General features: G+C 43.1%; 1 protein-coding gene across 1 annotated transcript in view; it reads left to right on the forward strand.

Annotated features, from left to right (window-relative positions):
* MAD1L1 (mitotic arrest deficient 1 like 1) overlaps positions 1-24,363 on the forward strand; it is a 366,820-nt gene that overhangs the window by 151,473 nt on the left and 190,984 nt on the right. The window contains exon 12 of the mRNA XM_086760107.1: positions 2,408-2,548. Within this exon, the coding sequence (XP_086616233.1) occupies positions 2,408-2,548 (141 nt within the window). The remainder of the gene's footprint in view (positions 1-2,407; positions 2,549-24,363) is intronic.

The raw sequence follows: 24,363 nt of genomic DNA on the forward strand, positions 1-24,363 counted from the left end.
AAGTTTGTCCTCCTGGCAGCTGAACAGCTTGGGGAACTGCTAGGATCTTACTGGGAATGACTCAGATGACCTAATATTCAGCAGTTAATTGGAAGCCAAGAGTGATGGGAATTGCCAGGGGTCCTGTTTGCTGTTAAAAAAATGCTAAGGATTTTGGGAATGCCCTACTGTGATGGAGAGAACATTGCAGTGTTAAATTATCACATTGATGAAAGATGCTTAGCAGAAAATTAGGATAGCAGAGCTGCTAGGAGTACAGAGAAAGAGAGAAGATGCTGTAATTGCAGATCTAATTGCAACAACATGCAGGGATCAAGCCAATACCTTTGCTAAATGCCAGCATTACGTTCTCTTCTGTGCTCTAGACAATGATTCTGCAATAAACGGGGAAGGAAAGTCATCCTGTGAGCAAAAGCGGTTTGCCTTATGGAGAGTGCACTGGGCAGACTAGATGATGTGTGCATTGGAGGGGGAGGAGGAGGAGGACAGAGCGATCCCGTACTGCTGCTGTTTTGCTAAACAAGTTCATTACAAGGCAGGTGTGGTGTGGCTGGGTTTGGGTTTTCTTCTTCTGCAGTAACATGGAAGCATTTCCTTTCATGTGTCTATCAGATGAATAATTCTTTCTAAACTGTGGCAAAACTATTATTTCCTTGGAAAAATATTTCTCTTCAGTCAGGCCTGAACAAGGAGCTAGCAATAGCTTCCAGTACTATTTATGTTAAAACCTGTTTTTCTTTCTTATTTTATTAACTCAGCTCCTGTAACCTCAGGCTGTCCTTGGTCTTGGGGTCCTTCTACCTGCTGACCAACCCAGCCATCTTGGCTGACCTTTCAGTCCGTGACGTGCTCTGAGCACATGCCGTACCTGTGGCAGTGCCCCGATCTGATTTTCACACCTTGAGTTTGAACCTTCCTTCCCTTCCCCACGCGCACACTTGCTATCCACATTCCGCGTTTGACCTTTAGATTATGAAGGAGGAGATAACCTTTGTGTACAGGCTTGCTCAACTGAGCGGTTAGCATCACCTTCGCTATCTGAAATACAGGTTTTTTATTTGGGCATGGGAGGAAAAGGACCTTTTATCCTACTCTGACAATTCCTGATTTCTCCAAGAGGGCAGGATCCCAGCGAAGTACCTCAGCGCGGCCAGGCTGGGTTTACGAAGTGCTCCAGGTTTGGTGTAGCGGCAGTAGCCTGGTCTGGAGGTGAACTGCACAGCTATAAAGCTGAGTGATCTAATAATAATATTTTGGATATTTATGATGGCGGAATTCGCATGAGAGAACTGATTTTCCAGAGCGCTTGTGCTTTTCTGTAACAGGGCGAGGTAGCAAGCTTCAGCAGGGAGAGGGAGGCAGCACTGTCGGATTTCCCTGGAGTTTTTGTGCTTTGGGTTTATGCCAGGGGCCTGTGCTGCTTTGACCCTGTTCTGTAGCCTCACAGACATCAAAGTTCTGTGCAGTCAAAAGATAAAACACTTGATCAGCTGGCTAATCCCTGTATGCATATTGCACTGTAAACGGTAATCTCCTTAAAAGACACCTGGCTTTTTGAAATTTTCAGCCTTCTGTCCTCATTCTTCGTCTCTGTCGGTGCCTTGGAGGTGGGCATTAGGTGCCGTCTGTAGGGAGTGCATTAGGAAATACTTCAACCAGGAACCCACACAAAAAGTTTTACCTTTAGCTTTCGGCCCAGGCTTTATACTGGGGAGTGCAAATGTTCTCAGGGAGGGGAGAGGGATCCTTCTGTGTGTCTTTCTCTGCAAATGCTTGGTGATAACTGCTAGCAAATAGCGGAGTGAGCCAAACACATTGTCTGCAAGATACTAACTCTGAAAAAGTGTTTATTAGGAGCACTGAGTTTTGCAGTGTTTAACAAGTGATAAGTCACATACCATTTAGAGGATATTTGCTCTCAGCCACTTTGTTTGTTGTCAAATCTGTTTCCTTTCTGTTGTGACAATTCTGTTGGTTCGTTGCTGGAACTCTTTGGCAGGAAAAATGTCAAGTACTACACTAAATATTTTGCTGAAGAAACCCGTTCAGCCATGTTGAATCAGAATAGCGTCTCCAAAAAGAAGGCAGGCTCTGTTTTCAGTTGCCATCTCCTTGTCAGAGTGGATGCATGTTGCTTTCCTGGAAGGGATATGTGGGTTTATGTACACAAAACAGTCTAATTTTTCAGTTTTCAGAGCAGTAACGTTTATTTTATTAGAACTGTGTGTTCATCTGTGGCTTGATGCCGATATGAAGATGATGAGCGTATATCCATCAGGCTTTCTTGTAAGAGATGCATGTAAGAGAACAAGGGGGAAAAAAATGTAGAATATTGTTCTGGGAACCCTCTCCTCGGAGTGAGGTCAGGGGCTTTATCCTTAAAGGTGTTTGCTGTTCTTCCTGACAGGAGCGTGATGGGATGCGAGCAATTCTGGAGTCGTATGACAGCGAGCTGACCCCTTCGGAGCACTCGCCCCAGCTGAACCGGCGTATGCGTGAGGCCGAGGAGATGGTGCAGAAGCTGCATGCTCATAACGCTGAGCTGGAGGTAATAAAGAAGCATCACGCTGTAACCCAGGGGTGAGGTAGTTGAGACCTTTAAGATTGAATTTCCTTGTGATGTGATCTGCTCTCACAGAAGACAGATTTGCAAAATTCAGACTTCAATATTCCAGGATCAATAAGACCCACAAGATAATATTCTGCACCTGAAGCTGGCAGAAGCCAAGAATTATCAACTTTAGGTGCGATGAGTGTGCTTTGTGTTAAGCACAGCTGTACTGCACAGCTGGAGTGACAACTGGTCCCTGCAGGTTAAAGGGTTGTATACAGGGGAAATGAAGGGGTAATGAAATGTAGCAGATGTGGTGCCTTCTCTGTGGTCTAGTCTGAGTGATTTGCTATCGCGTGTGTAGCAAGGCTCTTCCGTACACAGTGTGAGTGAGTGTGTGTTTCTAAGAGCTTTACTCTAAGGGTTAAAGAGGTAAAGTATGTGTCCGCTGTTAATTCTTCACTTCTAGGCACTGGCCCTGAAAACCCCAGAATACCAGTGACTATTAAATGCTTTTTACTAGGTTTACTCCAAGAAAAAAAAACTTGAAGATAGAGGTATCTCTTGAAGGAGTTATTATATAATTTTTAATTCTTTTGTTGAAAATTTGTAATCTGCAATGTGACTCTAATGAGGTAAATTGTTAATCCGTGTTTGCCAAATAGTTCTCTTCTTTTCTGTTGTACTGTGTCATGGTGGAACGGGCTTTATGGTCATGACTTGAAGTATTTGGAACGTGTTTGTGATCTTAAAGCTTGATAGTTTTATTACATAGGCTTTACAATACTCATAAGTATATGAGTTTTCCTTTCTTCATGTCTAGTACCACCATCATATAGATTAATAGATGCTGTAATTCAAATGGAGTAACACTTGTAGAAATTGATGCTCCTTGGGTTCATGTTCAAGCCATAGAGTAGATTGTCCCACTGTGCACAAACCTCTTTGTTTCTTCTGGCGTCCTTAAAAATGCTCTTTTCTTGTGTTGGTCAGCCCCTGCTGGCTCCAGTGACCTTTAAAGCCTTAGCAAGCAAAGCAGCGTAGTGTGGGGTAGATCAATATCATGGTATAGATCTGCTTCATCCCTGTTTCTCAGGAAAGGAATTCTGCAAAGTTTTGGGCAAGTTGATAGACAAGGTAGCTGGTAACATCAGATAAAATGGAAATTTGCCTGAATTTGTCTGTCTCAGGATGTTTCTCTGTGTTGTCTTTTGATCACCATATTGCTTACCACAAGACTGAGCAGAATTAGATGACGCTGACGTAAAGTGACAGGTGACTATTTTATCCTGTTTTGGTAGTTGTTTTTCAACAGTGGCTCTGCGTTGTTGGGCAGAGATTTCCCAAATTGTTTCACTGCACGGGTCTAATGTACGTGGTGTCTTTGGGCAATAGCGAATTACCTTTTCTTCTTCAGGTGAAAGCATGGAAGAGTGAGCGAAACAATTGCTACACGTCTCTAATTATGTATAGGGAAGAAATTCAAAGTTTGTTTCCATAGATATGGGTTAAAGGGCTACATGGAAAATTTTGGAAAGGAGCTGTGTTCTCTGGAGGCTTGTTTTGTCTGGTGTCAACCTTTAAGCCTTTCAAAGACTTTCCTAGGAGCAGGATTCAAAGACCTGATATTCCCCTTGTAACGTAAAATTTTATGCTTCACTTGATTGTATCTGCTTTTCTGACTGCAGTGTTAACTGCTCAATCTCATTATTTTGAAATTTTAGGGGAAAGTTTTTTTTAGTTTAGTAAAAATCTGAAGCTAGAAAGGGAAACTGAGGTACTCCTGGTCTCATCATCGGGACGAGCAGCTGTAAACAACTGCCTGTAGATCAAAGAACTGGTCTATAGCAGCTGTGAATGACTTCTAACATTATGCTCTGCACCCTCCCAGCTCTGCTGAGCCTCTGTACGAATTTTAGAAATGTTGACACCTGCATGACTCATCTCACAAACAGAGGAGATGGCAGGAGTGAGCACCTTGGAGCTTCAGTTGTTTCTGAGATGTGGGAGAAACAGTCTGACGTGGAGGGCTGGGAAGGGCAAAGGGAACTTCAACACATTTAAATCTAAGTGTGGCAGAAGGGCTGGGGCATCCTGGGAGCCCCTGGTGTGGGTGGACTGGGAGAGCAGCACACAACCAGCTTGCAGAGTAGCACAGAAGAGTGAGAAGAGCCCATCTGTGAGCATCACGCACATGGCAGCGAACCAAAAACATGCACAACTTTTCTGCTGAGACCTAGGTAGGGTCTGGGGATGCTGTGAGGAGAGAGCGTGATGGATCTGAGCTGAGGAGGCCTGGCTGACACTGTGAGGTTTTGCTAGGCTGAGTTGGTTAAAGTGTGGAAAACAATTAAGGTCCCTAGTTAACAGAGGATATACCGCTGCAAGTAACCACAGTTATGCCCACAGAGGAGGTGCTTCTGGCAGCTCAGCATACACCGGGAACGCTGTGCGATGATGGCAGGAGCAGCCCTTGCACAGTCCCTGTGCACTGCATCTCTGCTGGGGAGGCTGCAGGTATTGCTGTGGTCCAGGAGCATCCTCAGGTTAAAAAAGCCCTTAGAGCCTCTAAGGCAAATGCATCCTCTTGCATTACGTTTTATAGCTTTTACCTTTCAGCTTTGTTCATAAACCTTAAAATTCACACCATGCACCATGTTTCTCTTCCCTGACTTCTTTTATCACAGTTTTTTTTTCTTTTTTTTTTTTTGCTGCAGAGTACTTAATTTACCAAAATCTCTTTCTGTGCTCCGTAGCAGAGAGCCCTTTGATACTTTTTTTTTTTTTTCCTTGTTTCTTCTGGCTGCCCTGATCTGTTACTAGCAGCCTCACCTCTGAACAAGTCATAGAGGGAAGAAGTGATGTTCTTAACAGGGATTTTTCCTTACTCTGAAAATGGAGATTTTCCCATCCATTCAGCAGCAGCTCAGTGTGAGACAGGAAGCTCTCTGATGAAGACAGAGTGGTAGCGATAACGCAGTAGGAAAGAGGAGGAAACTGTATGGGACTAGGAGGATTTTGGGCTGAAGCAACAGCTTTTAACTCATTAGGGAGGTGAGGCCTCTGATAAGTTCTTTCCTTGATGTATAAACAGAGGTGGGAAGCTGTTTAAAAGAACACAGGGAATGAGAGAGGAGTGTGTAAGCCCTGGAGAGTTGCATGTGAGTAGTTTGTTAGTGTACGCTGGGAGGATGGAGTTAGGTGATACACTGAGTTGTGTCCGACTCCCTCATTCCCTGGCCCTCGCTGGGCAGGACAGCTGCTGGGAGCACTGCTGCGTCTGCATCACAGACGTTACCTGGATTACAGACACCTTTCCAGAAACTGGAAACCAGAAAGATGCTTTCATCCCGGGTTGCTTCAGAGATGCAGTGTGGCTGCGTAAGAACTAGTCCTGTCAGAGCCTGATGGGGCAGAGGACTGGAAGACAAGGAAAGGCTGATGGGGAACTTTTTAAATCCCCTTCGTTGATGACTGATGAGAAAAGCTGGATCTCTAATGCATGGGCATGCAAACACGTAGTCTGTTCTAGGACTGAAAATGATTGCTTTATCCTCCCCAGAGCTGCCTGCCCCCAGCTCACACCTACTCCACAGTGCCCGTCTGGCTGGAGAGGTTCAGGAAAGCACTTTGCGGAGTGTTGGATGTAAAGCAGGGGAGAGATGCAAAGAAAAATGCCATCTGAAATGGTGGCTGGAAAAGCAAGCAGGCTGTGTCAGCCCATTTCACGTGGTTAATGAAGTGTCACTCACCATCTTTTAAAAAATATGTTTTGGAGCTGAAGAGGAAATGAGTTTGTCCCTGGCCAGCCTGCTACAAATACTTCAACAGAATCGTAGCTGTATTTATATCACAGCGTGAATTTTTGTTTTTACATTGGTGATATTAACAGTTTTCTTACCAATCTTGGTCAACTTTTACTGCCTTAGCTCTTCTTGCTTCTAATTTCAAGGTAAATATGACAAAACAAGAAACTTCTGTACATGCAGCAGCTACTATGAAAAAGCTCTGATGTGGAGTTTAGTGTTTGAAAAGTTAATCCAGCTGCACCAAAGAGAAATCATCATAAATATAACTCCATTAATAGCGATTTTATTACAACTACTTGGCTCCATATGAAACTTTAATGAAGAGAGATTTGCAAGGAAGACTCATGCTGACACTTTCGATGGTCTCCAGCATTTTTTACATTGAGAGATTTATACTGTCTGTGAGCACCATATGTACTCTAATCAGTTAATTATGAGTCTGACAGTTTCAGCACATGAAATGCCATATGTTCTGTGTTTTTGTTCCACCACGGGCATTACCGGTGACCTCAAAACTCATTGACCAAATATTGTCACCTTATATGCACCTGGTAATTGCAGCGCATCTGCTGGCAGTGAAAATTGGGCATTGCTGATTCTTGTGGTGTTAGTCACAAATCTGCTCCTTGCAAAGGGAGTTACTTAGCGGTCACCCTGGTGTTTAAGGTGCTTAAATTTTACGTGCGGATGCAGTAAAATGTTTATTTGAGCAGTTAACAGTTCCTCCTTGTCTCTCACCCAGCTTCCCCCATCAGTGCTTTTCTACGTTTTTACCTTCTGTTTTTGTCTCACTTTGATCCACACTTTCTGTTTATCTTGCTTTATCTCTCCTCTGCTGTATTTCCTCTCCCCCTCAAAGGTAAATTGCTGCTTTACATAGCAGAAGGGGTTTCTGTGATGATGGGAACTTTACAGAGAGATTTCCTCCCATCTGTGCAAGGTACAGAAGAGTTTGTTTTAATTTTCAGATTCCTTCTACCTGCTGGCTCTACCTCTCTGCTGCCGTCCAACCTTTTGTGTGCTCTTTTTCCTCAGTAAGAACTGTGAGAAGCAGTGAGAAGATTACTCTGCTTGCTTCACATGTCCATAAGGAACAGATCCGAGTCACTAGAGCTTTCCTGCCACTCCAGAATGGCATGTGTTTCACTTGCCCTGACTTCTGCTGTCATTGTAGCATCTTATCTGTGCCTCACGTGGGAGAAAACAGGCTCTCTCTGGAGGTGATGCTAATGTGCTCCATGCATCAGCTACCACTGATTGCTGAAGCAGTCACAGGGCTGGACATCATCTTCTGACAAAGCAAACTCCTCATCGAAATAGCACTTTGAACCCAAACATGTTGGCATCTCTTGGCAGACTCAAACCTTACCGGGAACCGCTGCGGTCCTTTGCGTTTCTGTTATAAAGGAGATCAGGTCAGGCTCCGTGTCCCCCGGCAGTCGTGCAAAATGGATTATCTTGGATTCTCTCTTCTTTCATACATTTCATCTTCCTTTCAGACCCAAGTGACCTTGTCAAGTCAGGTAGCCATTAGTTTCTTCCCCTCCCTTTTACACCTGCCAGTGGCTGTGTTTCGGGAGAGCACTTTGCAAATAACAATCCTATAAATGAGGAAGTCCAGTCACGGAGGGGCTCAATGATTTGTCTAAGGTGACAGTCCCGGCTCTCTGGGAGAAGAGTGTCCCTTAAAACTGGTTGATGCTGCAGCAGAGCCTGTCTCTGTGTATCTGAGACTTCTTGTTTGGTTGAACTAGACTTTAAAACTCAATTACTATTAATTTTTTGGAGGAGCCTTCCCCATTTTGAGTCTGTCCTGAAAGTCAGTAATTTACCAAGAGAAGTAGTCCATGGCACTGCCTTATACTGGAGATATTCTGCACAAACCAGTATTGTTTTCACTACAGGTAGATTTTTACAGCTATTTTTAGTGTGTGGATGCTCTGACAGTTTAAGAATGGCTTTAACTCAACAGTTTCTAGGGACCACAGCTAACTGGAAGCATGCCTCCGTTGTTCTCACGAAATAAGAATTTCCTGGCACCAACTTGCATAGAGGAAATTAAATCATTAGTTAAGACAATATCTGTATAGACAAGCCCCAAGAAAAATGCCCCCAGTTACACAACAACAAGCAGCTGCAAGGACCCTTTTGTGCTCTTGGCTGCGTGTTGAAAGAGACGTGGGACAGAAAATAATTTTCCAGCTCTGCTGCTCTCTTGGGCTTCAAACGCGGTAAGAGCAAGCGGAGATGTTGTAAAGGCCATCGCCTTGCTGAAAGACATGCTCCAGATGTAGATGCAGTCAATGATGCTCTGCCCCTGGTTCTCCTACTGACTAGATCATGTCTTGACGCCTCATAAAGATAAAAATTTCTACTAATGATAAATATGAGTTACCACCTGTGCTAGCAATGCAGGGAGCTTAGGATGGGCTCCTGCTGTCTGAAGTGTTTCAGTCTATAGAAGCATACCTAGCTTAGGTGAGACCGTGCTAGTATCATCCATTTGCTGTCTAGGGGTGATGCTTAGAGGATGCGGGAGTGCTCCCGTACTCGGCCTTCGGAGGATCTTGCTTCAACCCCAACCAGATCGATAGATGCCAGCAACAAGAAGATTTCTCCGTCCTGTGCAACTATGCTCCCCTTAAAATGCTCTTGGTGTGAACAAATCCTCCTGTAGCCTCCTCAGCTGATGTTGTGAATAACCAAGCACAGACGAGGCTTGGCCTAGGGAATTTGGATTTGCTTCAGATGTACCTGCCTATAGGAGACAAGAGAAACTGATGAACTGGGTCTGAATTCCTACAGAAGACTTAAAATTGAGTTCTTTCTTAGTGATGCTTTGGAAAGAAGAGATAACTGATGTGCAGTTATGAGTCATATTTACCACAACAGAACAGGGGAGAGCATTCTGTATGGTGTCAAGAGCTTTAAAACGCTTTGCACTGGGAAGCCTGTGTGCCTGTGCCTAGAGATACAGGCTCGGCAATTAGCGGTCTTTGGGAGGAGAAGGAAGCAAGGGTACGTTTAGGGGGGGAGCAGTGGCCCCATCCGTGGCAAATGGCAGCAGACAAAGATGTCTCGTAAAAGAGCTGCTTTTGTGCAGTGTGGTGTGTATCACCTCCTGCTGCGAGGATAACATCTCTGCCCTTGCAGGGGGAAGACAGAAGGAAAAAAAAAGTAAATTAAGCATTTTTGGGGAATGGCATTAGGAACAAGTAGCTTCCAGCTTTACAGAGGGAAGACTTTGAAAATGCAGAAATATGTTTCTATGTGTTATGTCGGTGTCCATCGCTGCTGCAAGCCAGGCAGTACGAGGAAAGGGCTGGGAGTCAGTAGGGAGGTTGCTGAGTAGATTCCCCTGGTGCTTGCACCGTTTTCCAGTGTTGCTTTCCACAATTACAGAATTGTTTGGTTTTTTACAATGTTAGAGAAACATTCAACAAACAGGACAAACTGCATTCTCCATCTAATTCAGAGATTTAACCTCTTTGAATCTCTTCAAGCTGGAAAGCATGGTGAGTTTATGTAGCGCTGGTCTCATCCGTGTGGATGCCATTGCTGTGCCACGTGTCTGGTAGCAGGGTTTGTCTTTGGGGGTACTCCAGTCGTCCTTGGATGGGAATGATCAGAGCTTCCAGGGTCTGTGGTCTTGCTCTGGAGCAGGGTGATGCGATCCCTTTGGAGGCAATGCCACGTCCTCCGGAGCACTTCCAGCGCAAAGTTGCCTGAAGTGTGTGGTATGTGTTCATATGGCTCGTCACCAGATAAATATTTTGGTGTCTAGCTCATTGGGGATGGGAAAATTGGCCAGTCCAGGCCAATTTATCTCCAAACTGGAAGCCGAGTTCATTTATGTTGGATTTCTCGGAGGTGCTCAGGCCACTGCATCACATCTTTTTTGAAGTATATTGGTGATTCAGGCTTCGATGCTAGCAGAGATGGAAGGCTGATGTTAGATATCTCTTAATTATTAGAACTACTGCTTGAGAACATTCTTGCATTGATGAAAGCTTTAACAGCTTGTGAAAACCAAGCCATCCTGGAGAGAAAGGAGGTAAATATCTTGTGAAAAAACTAAAAGCTGAGATTGAACACCAGGGCAATGTTTACACAGAAGATGCCATGGAAATTTTAGCTATTCCCTGGCTCTGCGTTGTATTAATGACATTAAATAGTACTTGTTTGGGCATCTTAAGAGATGATCTAAACTTGTTGAGATTTGTTGATTTTTATAATGATTGGATTTGAATTCTGTGATTTGTAGTGCTTCATTTCAGAATAATTACATAATCTCTGCATAATTAAAGATTTAAAGTATGTGTTTGTAAGTATGTTCGTGTCAGCTCTTAATTCATGATGATGGTCTCCTGTAAGAAAGTGGGATTAATATTTTAAATGATTATTTTCTATTTAAAAACACTCTATAGCAGGGCCTCCAGGCAGGCTTGCTACATGGCTCAACGCATTTCTGCCCGCTGTGTTTCTGTGGGCTCCAGCTACAGAGTTTTGCTGAAATCCCATTACCTGTGAGTTATAATACATAAACAGGAAAAGTTCTTTGAGAAAACACCATCAACACAAGCTGGTTTTCATGCTCTTGTGAATCCTGGCACTCTACAGTTTGCAGGAGTTGTAATACCCACTTTACCCTTAATACTTTGGTTATTGTGGCAATTAAAACAACAGCAGTTGCTGTCCTGGTTTTCTTTTTGAAGCCCATTGATTCTTTCTTATTTTGGCCTTAATTACCAGTAGTAGAAGGGGTGTTTCTTCAGGAAACTAATTAGTCTAAAAGGCCTGGTTCAGTGTAGTGCTTGAGCACAGTTAGTTGAAGGGTGCCCACGTGCAAGAGCCGATTTCAATTGTTTTATTTCAGAACATACGTAATTATGCGCCCTTCGTACTTCTCCGTTGGTACGAGTTGCATTTCCTCCCGTACGTTCACCCTGCCTTCCCCTGTGGACTGGTGTGTCCATAGGCAGCAGCTTCTCCATTTCTTCTCTCTGGTTTCATGTTAAGGTCACGAATTGGAGTGCGGCACCATTGCAAGTCATAACTTGTACAGAATTTAAAGGAAGGGGGCTGGAATTGTCTATTTTTCTCTTTTTCTTTTTTACTTAAATGTGACTAGCCTACTAATAACTAGGGAAAGTCTGGGAACAGAACAAGTGAAAAAGCCATCTGATAGTGGTTTTCACCAAGCTGTGAATAAAAACTGAGCTGTTGATACAGATCTCCTCTGTTCAGGGGTGGTCCAAGTAAACTGTAAGGAACAATTCGGTTTTCTCAGAAGCTTTGCAATTTATCTATTTGCTTTAATCAGTGTTAATGTTGAATGTGCTTTGATTGTGCTAAAAACTTTTCAGTAAGAAAACCTGGAAGTCCTAAGTTTTGGAGAAAGCTACAGTCTTCCTGTAATGCAAGTTTTAACATTTTTCTTTTGAATTTTATTTGTGCTGTTTAACAGAACAGGGAGTATTACTGTACAATGCCTGTGCTGTGAGTCCAACTGTGGTATCACAGATATGAAATGCATGGCACATCGATTTGACATATTGAGCTGATTTATGTTTTCAATTTGTTTAAATGGCTATAATGGCTATAGTGAGCTTAGCTTTGACAGATGTATGCTCAAATATTCAAGACTACGTTAAAAATAAAACTGACTTCTCATTTAAAGCATTGATTTTTATCTACTCTGCGTTCTCTTGCCTGCATTCCACATGTCGGATGCTCAAACATGGGTTCTTGTAACATCAACTTTACTTCCTTTTTGAAAACTGTAGAAACAGCTCATTTTCCATTGGAAAGCTAAATCTTGGAAGAGTCAACAAGAAGCTTGAAAGATTACATGTTATGCTATTATTGGTGCATAAAAGCTCAGTGATATATTCAGAAGCTATGAATGTGAACACAGTAAATTATTTTGTAGAGGTCATTTTAAGTAGAATATGTTGTGTAATGGGAGAGTTTTTTTGAGGCTTCTTTGTGTAAAGACTGCCACCATACATTATTTATGTACACAAAGAAATGATGAATGTCTGTATCAGTATTAATTCATGGCAGTATCTCTTGAGCGCCCACAAGCTCTAATTTTTTTCTTAAAGTCAAGGCTGTGCAGCGCAGTTGGGAACAGGCCTAATGGCAGAGACCGTAAACCAATGGTCTTTATGTGGCAGCGATTATTGCTAAGCTAGTTGTTACCAAGCCTGCAATTACATTCTGACTACTCTTAATTTTATTAACAGTTCATACAGATGCAATGTTCTTCACTTCCTAGTAATCTGGTTTATTCCCTTTTATTAGAGATAATTTCATTAGTGGTAAATGCAGCCTTAGGAGAGATCAGTTCTGTGACCCGATTTCTCAAGTATTCAGATTAAATGTGTGCTCCTTTGACCTCCGTGGATCTAGTTACACCTAGCAAAATAAGTTGCTGGTTTCTGAAGCGTTCTGTGTGACCTTTTGTATGAAGAAAGGTGTTACGGACAGCTAGGACTGATGTCTGCATGACGGTGGTGACCAACCCATATTTCTCTAGGTGGGAACGTTCAAGCAGCGGCTAAACCACGTTCACGCGTTCTTTGCCTTCCGCACGTGTGAGTATGAAAGGGCAGGAGCACCCTGTGCAGAGCGCTGCAGGGAGGTGCCCCTTGTCTGAAAAGCCTTGTCTGGAGGTACCCAGGGCTCTGACGCTGCTGTTCTTACTGGGTGGAGGTGGCTCTGTCTCTGCCACTTGCTCAGAGATCATCTGAGCGTACTTAATTGTATCTCAGATGCAGCATGGCAGCACGCAGAGCTGCTGAAAAGAGAGAAGTTGTTAGCATTATGTGTGGTATTTATTTAAAGTAGAGTTCCTCATTGTGCTGTGCGGAGGCTGCCCGGGGGCTTGTGATGAGTGTGGAGCTACCTCTCCAGACGTAGGTAATTCCTGTGGATGTTTATAGCAGTATAAAATACATGATTAGTCTTAAATTCTTTCAACATACATGATACCAAACATATCCAAGCTTGTTTGAAAGTGTTAGTTAATTTTTAAAATTTATTTTGACTACCAAAAAGCACAGTGTAAATACATGTATCTACATACATACGTGTTCCTGGTGCATGTTTATGTATGGAAAGAACTCTAGATAACTGACTTTGTGCTCTTCAAATAACATAGTATGCCAGGCTAATTCTACAGGCTTTTTATTGCTTTGCTGTTTACGTATGTTTCTCAAGACAGTAGGTGAGACTATCACAGCTATATAGAGAGATGACATTTATCTTCACAGTGCAGCGTGACCTTATCGTTCATAAGTGGCATTTCCTCTCAAGATAATGAGCACCTTTTTATTTAGGCCAGGCAAGACCCAGATTCATTGTGTCTGATTTCTGCAGCCCATCAACACTTTACACATTACTGTAATTATTACGGATATTAGTTTCTGTTGCATTCCACTTGCTCTTTGGATTCTACTTGTTTCTGAACAGCAAAGGGGATTGAGAGAGGGAAAAGGTCACGCTCAAGTCTGCATGGAAATCTGGGAGCTGCTGCATGGCAGAAATACGTCCACTCCTACAACAAATGTACATTTTCTATACCCTTCCTCTATGGCCTCTTCCATGAAGAGTGAGTCACCATTTTGGCGTGTACCAGCCTAGACAAGCAAGCTGGTGTTGCCCTGAAGTCAGGCACTTTTAGGCAGTAGTGGATCTTCATAGCTGTTTCTGTGCTTCGTTAAGAAGAAAGAAAATTTAAGCGTGAACAGAAGGTTAAAAAAAAAAATGTTCACAGTTCTTACTTGCAAATATTTACAGAAGGGAGCTGTCTGTCATGCTCCCTGTTGCCTTCCTCCAGCTCTATTGCTCGATTTAATTCTGCCTGCAGCATCAGCTGTGTGTGCACTCACTGCATCCCTTGTAGCGCCCATCCACCAGCGCGCCTGCATGCGCCTCAAATGGAGCTCCCAGCCTCGGAGCATCCCATGCTGCGCGACGGAGAAGCAATTTAATACATCTTGTACCTTTGTGGTGGGAGCTAATAACTGAGATTATCTTGGCATGTGTTCTGACTTCTTTCCTTGCCTTGCCAAATGGAGATCTTTTATGTTTCTATAGCAGGGCTTTGCTAGACAGGCATTCAGGTGTGAGGAAACTCAAAGGTTTCTAATGGGACCATCAAGCTGTTTCACCTCTTGCCGTGTCAGTCTGCATTTGCTAGAGCGAGAAGCGATTGTGAGTTGCCGGATTGCTTTCCTGAAATGAGTTGCTATTTGGTTCACTCGCAGAAGATAAACACTCACATCTCAAAAATATCATCCTGCCTGGCATCTTTGTCGGCAGTCTCAGCAGAAGGGCCAAGGAACGAATGGACCATGTCTAAGATAAAATTGCGGTGCTCCCTCTGGAGTTAATCCTTTCAGCCCAAAATTGAGAAGCGCTGATAGGGCGATGTGAGGAAATACGCACTTCTGTTCCTTCTGTTCTGTGTATTTTATGGATAAACAAAGGACTTCAGCACCAGATTGATTAATCCAACATTTTGTCCTCACAGTAACTCTCCTGCAAGTTTTTACAGTGAAAATTAAACTGATGGCTGGCAAACACAGAATACGATCACGCCTGTGCTGTGTGAGGATGGTTTGTTTGCTTGCTCTGTTCCTGTCACTCCAGACTTTTTATTTTTTATTTTTTTTTTTTTACCCCCTGCATACCCTTTCTAAACCTTTTTTTTTTTTTTTTTTTTTTTTTTAGATAAGGGAAGATATTAATTAATGGAGTTTAAAAGTTTGAATTACAGGCCATTTTGATTGCCTTCTCCTCCTCCCTATAAAAGGAAATAATTTAATGTTGAGAAAGCTGTAAATCTGTGCAGAGCTGGCGTGGGACAAGGCTCCATTCCCACAGAGGAGAAGGCTGTGACCAGGTCCTGGGCTGCTCGTGGGCAAACTCCATGTGCCAGGCAAGATCCGCCATAGGGAAGACTTTACAGGAGCAGTGGAGGACCTCAAGGCTAGCCAGACTCCTTGGAAAGAGAAATCAGGAAGTTTTCTGCTCCTTGGATTCTGTGAGAGACCCCTTCAGACTTGAAAGAAGGAGCATAGGATTAAGAGGAGTAATTAAAAAGGGTAATTAAGTTGGCTGTTTTGATGAATGCGACAAGCTGGAGAGCGGGGATGTTGTGGGCAGTCAGACTTGCTGTGGGAGAGAGAAGAGTGAGCAGACACGTTGCAGCAAGAGCTGTGAAATAAAAATCCCAGTTATTTTGAGAAACAGTTAATTGATATTATAAAATTGAATTTATTAGAAATTTTCCTGTAAATGCTTTTCAGAAACTACATCTTCTCTGGGAATGACTCATACTCTCCCAGCTCTGTTGTTCGCTGACATGAATATTTTCACTTTTCTTATGATATGGATGGCTGCTTAACTTTAATAGTTTTGAGTCCACTCCTATTTTGGATGGCTCTTACCGCAGGATGGCTGTCTGAACACTTCCAGTGCTTTACTTTAATGACTGCACTTAATAGTATATTGAATCTGACATGTAGAAAAGACTAGAAATTAGTCTGAGATGGCTCACAGGAGTTGAGTTTTCAGGTAAGACTTTACTGATAACATAAAAGCCTTCTTCAGGTTGAGGGTATGTGAGGATCTTCAGGGCATTCTCGGTCTTAAGTCCCAAGCATGTTTTTCGTGTGTACTCATGGTTTAAGTACCAGCTTGAGTTTGCCTGTGGGAAGTGGTTCCATCGTAACGTCAAGCCTGAGCGCTGTTTTGGAGTGAACTGCGCCAAAGCCAGCCTTGGGATTGGGTGTTGTGTTTGGCACAGGATAGATGCTGCCTCTGTTGCCTCTATCTCTCTGTCCCTGCTTACCTCAAACGTGGCATAGTTCCTAACTGGTGCTGGGATGTAGCCGAGTGCATTCTCCCATCCCTTGTTCTTCAGCCCTCTGGAAAACTAGAGGCAAAAATGAATTTGTGCACTTCATGCATTCGCATGTCTTCATGTCTTGTTATCCCTCGTTCCCACACCCCGTCCTTTTCTGTTTCTTTCTATTTTTACCATGTTTCTTCTACGTTATTAGCCACCTCCTTCCCACAAACCATTAAGCAATAACATGAGAAAACAAACAAAAAAAATCCTGCAGTTTCCTTCAAGTGCTTGCTTTGCATTTGTTTCCTATTTATAGATAATTCATTTAAGGCACGGTGGCAGTCAGTTAGAAATGTGGTGAATCCTTCTTTCAAGAGCGTGCCAAGAGAGGATCTTTTTAGTTTGCTTGCTTTTTTATGATTTTTGCTGGAGCCTCTACAGTGTGCTGAAATTCCATTGGGATTTGTTTATTTTGAATTAATTCTCAAATAAAAGTAGAAAAGTTTTGCTCCTTTTCAAGGAGATTACAGGAGCATGACCATGTTGTGCAAGGATGTTTGATTTTGAGAGTGGTAAAAATGTATTTTACAAATGTTTTTTCCTTCCAGTTGTCATCTTGGAGGATTTTTTAACTTTTTCAATGTAAGTAATGTCTTTGGATAGAGGTATTGTTAACATCTCTTTTTTTTTTGTTTTCTTTTATTTTTTTTCCTACAACTTCAGGCAAATCCCACCTCTAAATCCTGGTCTGTTTGTACATGAGGTATAAAAACTGATGAGGTATAATATTATAATTGTAAATTGTGACTGCCTCTGTGGCCTTGCAAAGGATGCATGATCTTTGTGCTTTGGTTTCTCCTTTTGTTGAGCTGGGTTGGTGTTAATCCTCTTCAGTTCTTCATGGGGCATTGGAGAGGTGGAGGAAGTTTACGCTGGCACATCCCGAAGAGCAAGGTGGGAGTTGTGGGTGAGACACAAGTACATCACAGGTGAGATGGAGCATGAGACCTGCGTTAATAAACTCATCTGGGCTTTTGCTGGTTCCATGGGACGTGCTGAGGTCTGGAGAGTTGCCAGGGTTCTTGAAGTTGTCTGCAGGGAGGCTGGAAACCACTAATTTATGCAATACTTGGAAATGTAAGTGCTGGCGTTCACCTTCAAGGGTAGGAGCTCTTTGTTGAGGGGAGATATGCGTTGGGAAAATATACTTTGCAATTTGTTTTTAATGCCATGTATTACTGGTAAAGACTAAGGTTGTTTTTGCTTTTCCAAAACAGATTTAGAAAGCAAATACTGTTTTAAACTGCGTCTCTGCATTTGCCAGAGCCTCTGCAGCATGGTTTTAGCAGCCAGCAGCTGTACTAGTTTGGGTTTTTTTCCCTTTTTGTTCCCCCTATACTGTGCTTTAGTTTTATGCAATGATACCCTGGCAGGACAACCAGGACAAGACAGAGTTGTCTCTGTGGCTTATCCAGAGAACAGATATAAAATTCCAAGAGAAATTCCTGCTTGGCCTCGAGTGTGAATATACCTTCTGCATTGAAGAGGAGAGTCTCTCTGCTAAACTTGCGTTGCTCACAGTGCTGTACAGATACTGCAAGAAAATGAAAGCACAGGATGAAGGAGGACAGTTATCCTGTTTGTTTTTTCATCTCACCTCCCGTGGAAGGACTTGATTCTTTGCTCTGGACCCTCCTAGGTCAGCGGCGTTTAGAGCGGCCGTTGGTGCAGATCAGCTGTGCTAAGCACGCTGTGACATTTGGAAATCCCCGCCTGGAAGGGGAATTGAGCAATGAGCTTCTGCTAATTATAATAGCTATGTTTAAAAATGTAATGTTTGCTTTGTTGAGCAAAATCCAACTACACACCCGGCCTAGAGACTGGAAATACTCTGGCAGCAGAGGACTGGCAGCAGAGGAGACAGATCCTCAGCAAACGTGTTCCCGGGGCAGGAGCAAGGGACAGTGCAAGCATTACTTCGCCAGAGCAAACATTGCACAATCCTGTTCAGGAGGTGAATGTTGTTACCTAGCAACTTCCAAGAGTGTTTCAAATTTGTTGGAGACCCTCCGAGGCTTAGGCACTTTACCCACTGTTCTGCTGGATGCCAAAAACACGCTGGCTGTAATTTCACAAGCCAAGGCCAGTGCTGGCTTAAACCCCTCCTTGACCTTTATTTGAGCTACCACAGCCTGTGCAGAAAACCAGGATAAGAATCCAAACTAGATTAAAATCAAATCAGAAGGGAAAAAAGTTTGATTTAAACGTGGGTCTTCACTTCTCTAATGGCAATTGCCGGCTGGCTCACAGCAGTTGTGCTGGGAAGTGTGCCGACAGGCCTGAGGGCTCCTCTTGGGAGCCTGTTTGTGTGGACAGCAGTGATGTTTAGCTAGGTACGGGGCTCATAGCACATATATCGTTAAATACATCTCTTCTGAACTACCACCACGTATCACCAGCCGCCACACAGCCTTGGGCACCTTAGAGGAGGGTGCTGCCATGGAGTACTCAGGGGTGCTGAGGTCAGTATGAGCTGTTCAGTAGTTATTTTAATAGTTAGAAAGGTTAACTAAAGCAACTGTGGTATTAGGAGACTTGTATAAAAAGAAAACCACAGCTTTGCTGCTGTTTAGCTTCCGATATTCCAGTATTCAGCTACAGATCTTCTGGCTGGTGTCTAATCTGTGCACAAAACCTTCTTCCCCACCGCTGCTTCCTTTTGGGGCAGAGGCTTTCCGTCTATACTGCTTTCATCTGAATTTCTATTCAGATTATAACTCCCCTGAAAAACTGCCTTTAACTCTTAACCAAGTATTACTGTATCTCTCCAAACATACCAGCCATCCACCCCTATGTTCAGAAGCATTGCGACCCTCCTTCTTGGCAAGAAAGAATATTTTCTGGATATTCAACTGTCAGCCCACTGAAAATAAAATGTTGCTTTATGGTTGGTGGACTGATGATAGCTCTTTATACCTTTAAATTAAAAGTGACACACTCAGATAAATCATGATAGCAGTACTTTATGCAAACACGGTGCCTGGATCCAGAGCGGTTGTGAGATGACAGTGAGTTGGGGTGAATACCCTTATTCCTGACTTTGAGAAGTGCAGTGACAATGAATCATTCTTAGCGATGAGATGTAGCAGTGCTGACTCACTGGGCTGAAATTAGAAGGGCTTTTTTAGGTGGAGATGTAATTCCACCATTTTTTTTTTCTGATGAATGGATAAGAGTGAATATTTTTGTTGGCTAATTTACAGACTTCATCAACTAAATGTTGTTTCTTTCTCTCCGGCTATCAAACCTAGCTGGAGGCAACTGACAAGGGGAGAACCTAGATCCAGGGAGGTGGTACTGGAAAAAATGCATTGGGAGGTGAGGCAGAAAAGTTCACGATTTGGTAGAGTTGCTGGGTGTCCTATTGTCACCGCTTTTAGTTTTTTGAGGATCCCTTGGATGAGTGTTAATGCTTGCTTTCATCAAGACGGGAGTTTTGGAGCCTGAACTCATTCTTCTGATAATCCAAAGGAGACAAAAAAAAAGAAAAAATTGCTGGAGTTAAAATTTTGCCAAAAAATTAAACAAATGCACAAACATTTACTCCTCTCTTCCCCAACCAGCTTCATCATTACATCTAATAGCATGGGATTCTGTTCCCGTTAGCTACTGTGTCTTCTGCTTGCAGTCTCTAGCACTGCTTCCCAGTTCAGGAAGGGTTAATACAACCTGAAGAAAACATCCTGCTCACTGGATCCCAGGATCGCTTACAGTACCAGTCTTCAGATCACTTAAATAGTGATGAATAATCAGATTCGCAGAGGTGCTGCATTTGTTTCAGAATCTGGTGCTGGTATCCCTTCATTTTGACTTTAGAGATTTGATCACAGCCCAGTAAAATTAATTCTTTTTGGTGTCCTTCAAATAATTTATATTCCCTTCCCTTTTTGCTGTTTCCCTGAGCTGGCGCTCTCCTAATGTTTTTTAGTTGCACTAATATCTTAATGATCTATTTTACTCCTGGCATGAGATTTGTGGTCATCCCTCAACAGACAGATTTTATGCCAGGTTATCTTTCTGCGCTTGGGTTAAAATTTTGCTAGGGAGCAGCAAAAGAGAAGGGGCTCCCTGCTACGGCTGCACACCCAGCTGCTTTTCTGAGGCAGGAATATTTCCGAGCCCACAGAGAGAATATTAGTGGCAGAGGCTTCTGTGATGGGTGTTCCAGTGATGGGGAATGACTCCTTTGGAGAGTCCAGCAGCATCCGGCAGTCACTCGTGTGTGTCTGGGAGATGCTGTACCGGCCGACTGCATCACGCTCGAAGCGATTGGCTTGGCAGAGTTTCATCCGTCAGGCTGCCCTTTGCTGTTGAGGAAGCAGCTGCAAACTCACATTTTTTTTTTTTTTTGTTTGGCAATGTATTCTCTCCCCAGGGGCTGCGGCACCATTTGATTAGGATGGAGGGAAGGAGACCTATCGCAAAAGTGTATTATTCCCAGCAGAGCTGTGCCAGTCTTTTGGTCTCTGTGCTCTGTCTTAGCATAAGTTGTTGAACAAAAACATCAAGGAAAAGCAGGAGGAGAGAGAAGTCGCTCAGCTGTTGCCCCTCAATCTCGCCTCAACCTCGGCTGCAGCTCAGACAGTAAAACAACAAAAGCTTGCTCTTGTTTTGAGGTATTTTTGCAAATCTGGTGCTTTTTTGTCATGTGAAAAATCCAGTAACACCTGAGCCCCTTATTTTCCTACCTACCTGCACCCACCGGCTTTCTTCGTGTGTGTTTCAGTTTGGCACAGGGCTGTCTGATCTCCAGGGACTCATCCTTTCCTGAACAGAATGCTCTGCATTTTGCCATCTCCCTGATTTGCTTCTGTACTGTGTTCCTTACCTGACAGCATCTGCCTGGGAGATTATGTGAACAGTGTTGATGGAATAGATTTTGAGAAGTTCAAAATCTTTCTCCCAAGTTTAACGTTTTACTGCAGTTGTGAAGGTCACCTTTGCTTTGAGGATCGGGGGGGTTGGGTTACCACCACCTCTGAACGTGGAGGTGCTCGAGTTCTGCACTTTCTGTGGTGCTTGAGCCTTTTACTGGCCCATCTGGTACATTGTGTGTCAATTTTGGCACCTTGTGCTCAGAGATTACCCCTGGTCAGAGATTTTTGGATGATTTTACAAAGTAAGTATTATCTTTACATTAGAGAGGGGGAAAAGGAGTTCCAGAGAGGTTGGTGCTTTGCCCTGGGTCTCTCGGCAGTTGGTAGGCAGAGTGAGAACAAAAGCCAGGTCTCTGCTACAGAACTAGGCAGCTTATTTTAAGCGAAGTCAAGTGACTTGCCAGGAATAAAGATGTGGGCAATCTCAGCTTGAAATCTTATCTTCCTCTTATCGCTTGTTCCGCAGTGACTTTGTTTATACTCCTTTCTCATAGCCTAACCAGTGAGAGTTTGGGGTGATTTCATTATAATGAGCTTACTGTCAAGAATTCTTGACATTACTAGGTGATTGTCTCCATTAAAAGAGAAGGAGAGAGATTGGTCTGTCCTTGAGACGTAAGAGCAAGAGGGAGGTTTGGTTATTATCTCTTTGTCCAGTAAATCTTGATAGCATGTTGACAGGAGCCCATATCTTGCAGATGTTTTCCCTGTATCTTCGGTAATTATAACTATGACTTCAGCAATTTTTCAATTTGCAGTATCATTTTTTACTTTAGCACCCAAGAGCCTTTGCTTTATTCATCCTTCGTTTTGGTGACCAGCTGCTTTTTGTCTCTCACTTGGGGGCGGCATTTCCCTGCCGCACATCACATCCAGTAGGAAACTGGTTCTCAGAGAAGTAGCAGCTCTTGTTTTTTTGATGAAAAACACCCTTCACCGCTCTGCACGGAGCCTTCAGTCCCCGCGTGCTGCGCTTTGCTGTGGTGCCCAGGAGCACCAGTCCCTGGAGATGTGGGGACATCTTAAGGCGTTTTAGTTTCCTGTCTTTTACCCCCCTTGCTCGGGGTAAAATTAAGGACTAAATTACATGGAAAACCACATCAGCTGTAGCCTGAGACATGTGCTTTTCATTGAGCCATAAGCCTCTCCACACAATATAAATTCTGTCAGTTAAGTACTGGTCTCTGTTTTGCCTGTTGCAGCTTTTCAGCAGGTCAGAGTGAGCGTCGCTTCACTGTGTATAGATTTCTGAAACACATTCAAAAATTGTTGAGGAATTTTCCTATTCACCTTTGCCTCAGACCGATCCCCCCGCTGCCGCCAGTCCAGCTCCTGTAAGATAACATGGTGGTTTTGATGCTTTTGAGGCAACGCCAGAGTTTATTTGTAGCTGTGATTTCCCACTTTATAAAGAGTATGCATGGGATTTTATAACCAGGAGAACTTTCTTGAGAACAGCAAAGTTGAATCTGTAAAGCAGCAAGGAAATTGTTTAGCAATGTCCGATAGTAACCCGTCTTCCTGACTGTGATCTCAACCGATGCAGTTTTGTGAAAGATCAGTAATTTAATCTACAAAGCATCAAAATATTTTGGATTAGAAATGACCATTTAGCCCAGTGTAATTTTGCAGTGCACTTCAGAGATGCTGAAACAATACCGTACTGGTCCCGATGCGCAGTAATGCTGCGCTAACGGGCTGAAGGCGGAAGGTATTGGCTAGCATATAAATGGTATAAATGGATATGTAACTTTAAAGGATGAACAGGCAAATGCATGCATTAAGTGTTGGAAGTTGAATCCCACGGGTGAGATTTCAGATGGAACACTGATGAAAATTTCATTTCAGCTCTCACAATATTTTAATATGCAGGATCATGCATGTATGTAAATACACTGAAGTCTAACTGCAAGTGGCGGAGGAGTTACTTCTGTCTCAGTCTCTGCCACCCCCATAAGTAAGCTGTGGCTTTTGTGAAAGCAAAGTTTTCCTCCTATTTTCCCTACAAGCCAGAATCTTGTAAAAATAACTTTGTGTGTGAGATAATCTGTGATTGCAACTTTCTCTTCAAAGTGTTCTCGTGGTGCTCCCCTGTTGTTCCATGTAACTCATCAGCCTGGTGCATAGAGCTATGTTTTTAGATTTATGATTGAATTATAAGAGTCACGATCAGTGCTTTCCTTAGCAGAATTGTCCTGGGAGTGCAGCCACGTTTTGGGGTTTCCTTTGTATTTCAGTTGCAGCTTTGATGCCCTGTATTTTCCTTGTGTCTCCTGAATCTGATAGAAAGCAGCGATGTTGTGCTTTTTCTTTTCCTTTTTCCTCAGCTTATGGCATCAGATAAGATACGCTAGCTTGGACTCTGTTACAGGTCACATTGTGCTTTAGCCACACATTAAGGCCATCTAGCTCTAGCCAAGAAGCTTCATCTTCTATTTTCTTTTGTAAGTGATCAGATAAATAAGGTACTGTGAAATTACCCGGGGAATGGGGAGCAGCCAGCACAAGGAGACCGAAATTATTTGGCGTGTTAGAACATATCAGGCTGTATTTTTATGTGACGGGGTGCAACTGTATCCTTGTACATTTAAATTATGTGGCGTTAACTTTCTCAAAGAGGAGAGGCAAGAATTTATCTTAATTAATTTGAAATAGCTATTAATTAACATTATACCTAAATTTGCCAATCATCACACTTGACTTGAATTTGCATACAACTGTTGCATATAAAATGCCGCTAAGGGCGTGCTGGGCTTCGGCGTGCTGTACAAGTGCCATGTTTTGCAGCTGCGTTAGAGCTCTGCCAGGCCGAACCTCCTCCTCTTCCCCTCCCGTGCGGTGCTGTGGCCTTCCTTCTGGGGACCCGCAGTTGGGATTTATAGCTGTGAAACAGGCAGCTGGGTGTGTTCTCAGGTATTTCACCCCGATGAGGAAGAATAAAAATGATTCTTTTTAATTTGAGGTGGTGAACGTGTTGCTCGCTTCTCTCCTTTGTAAAGTACCAACGTTGTATTAATGTGACTGTTAAGATAATCATGTTTTTTGATGAAAGCATAAGACTGAAATGATGTTTCCAAATGAAGGCTGTTTTGATTTATTCCCTGTATTATGCAGCACGCATAATTTTACTTCCCTAACTCTTTGAAGGAAGGTTTAATTTTATGGCTTTGGCTGTTGCTACTACTGTGCTGTGCTGTACCTGTG

This window comes from Chlamydotis macqueenii, chromosome 15 (assembly GCF_036417535.1).
Source record: "Chlamydotis macqueenii isolate bChlMac1 chromosome 15, bChlMac1.mat, whole genome shotgun sequence".
Classification (NCBI taxonomy): Eukaryota; Metazoa; Chordata; class Aves; order Otidiformes; family Otididae; genus Chlamydotis; species Chlamydotis macqueenii.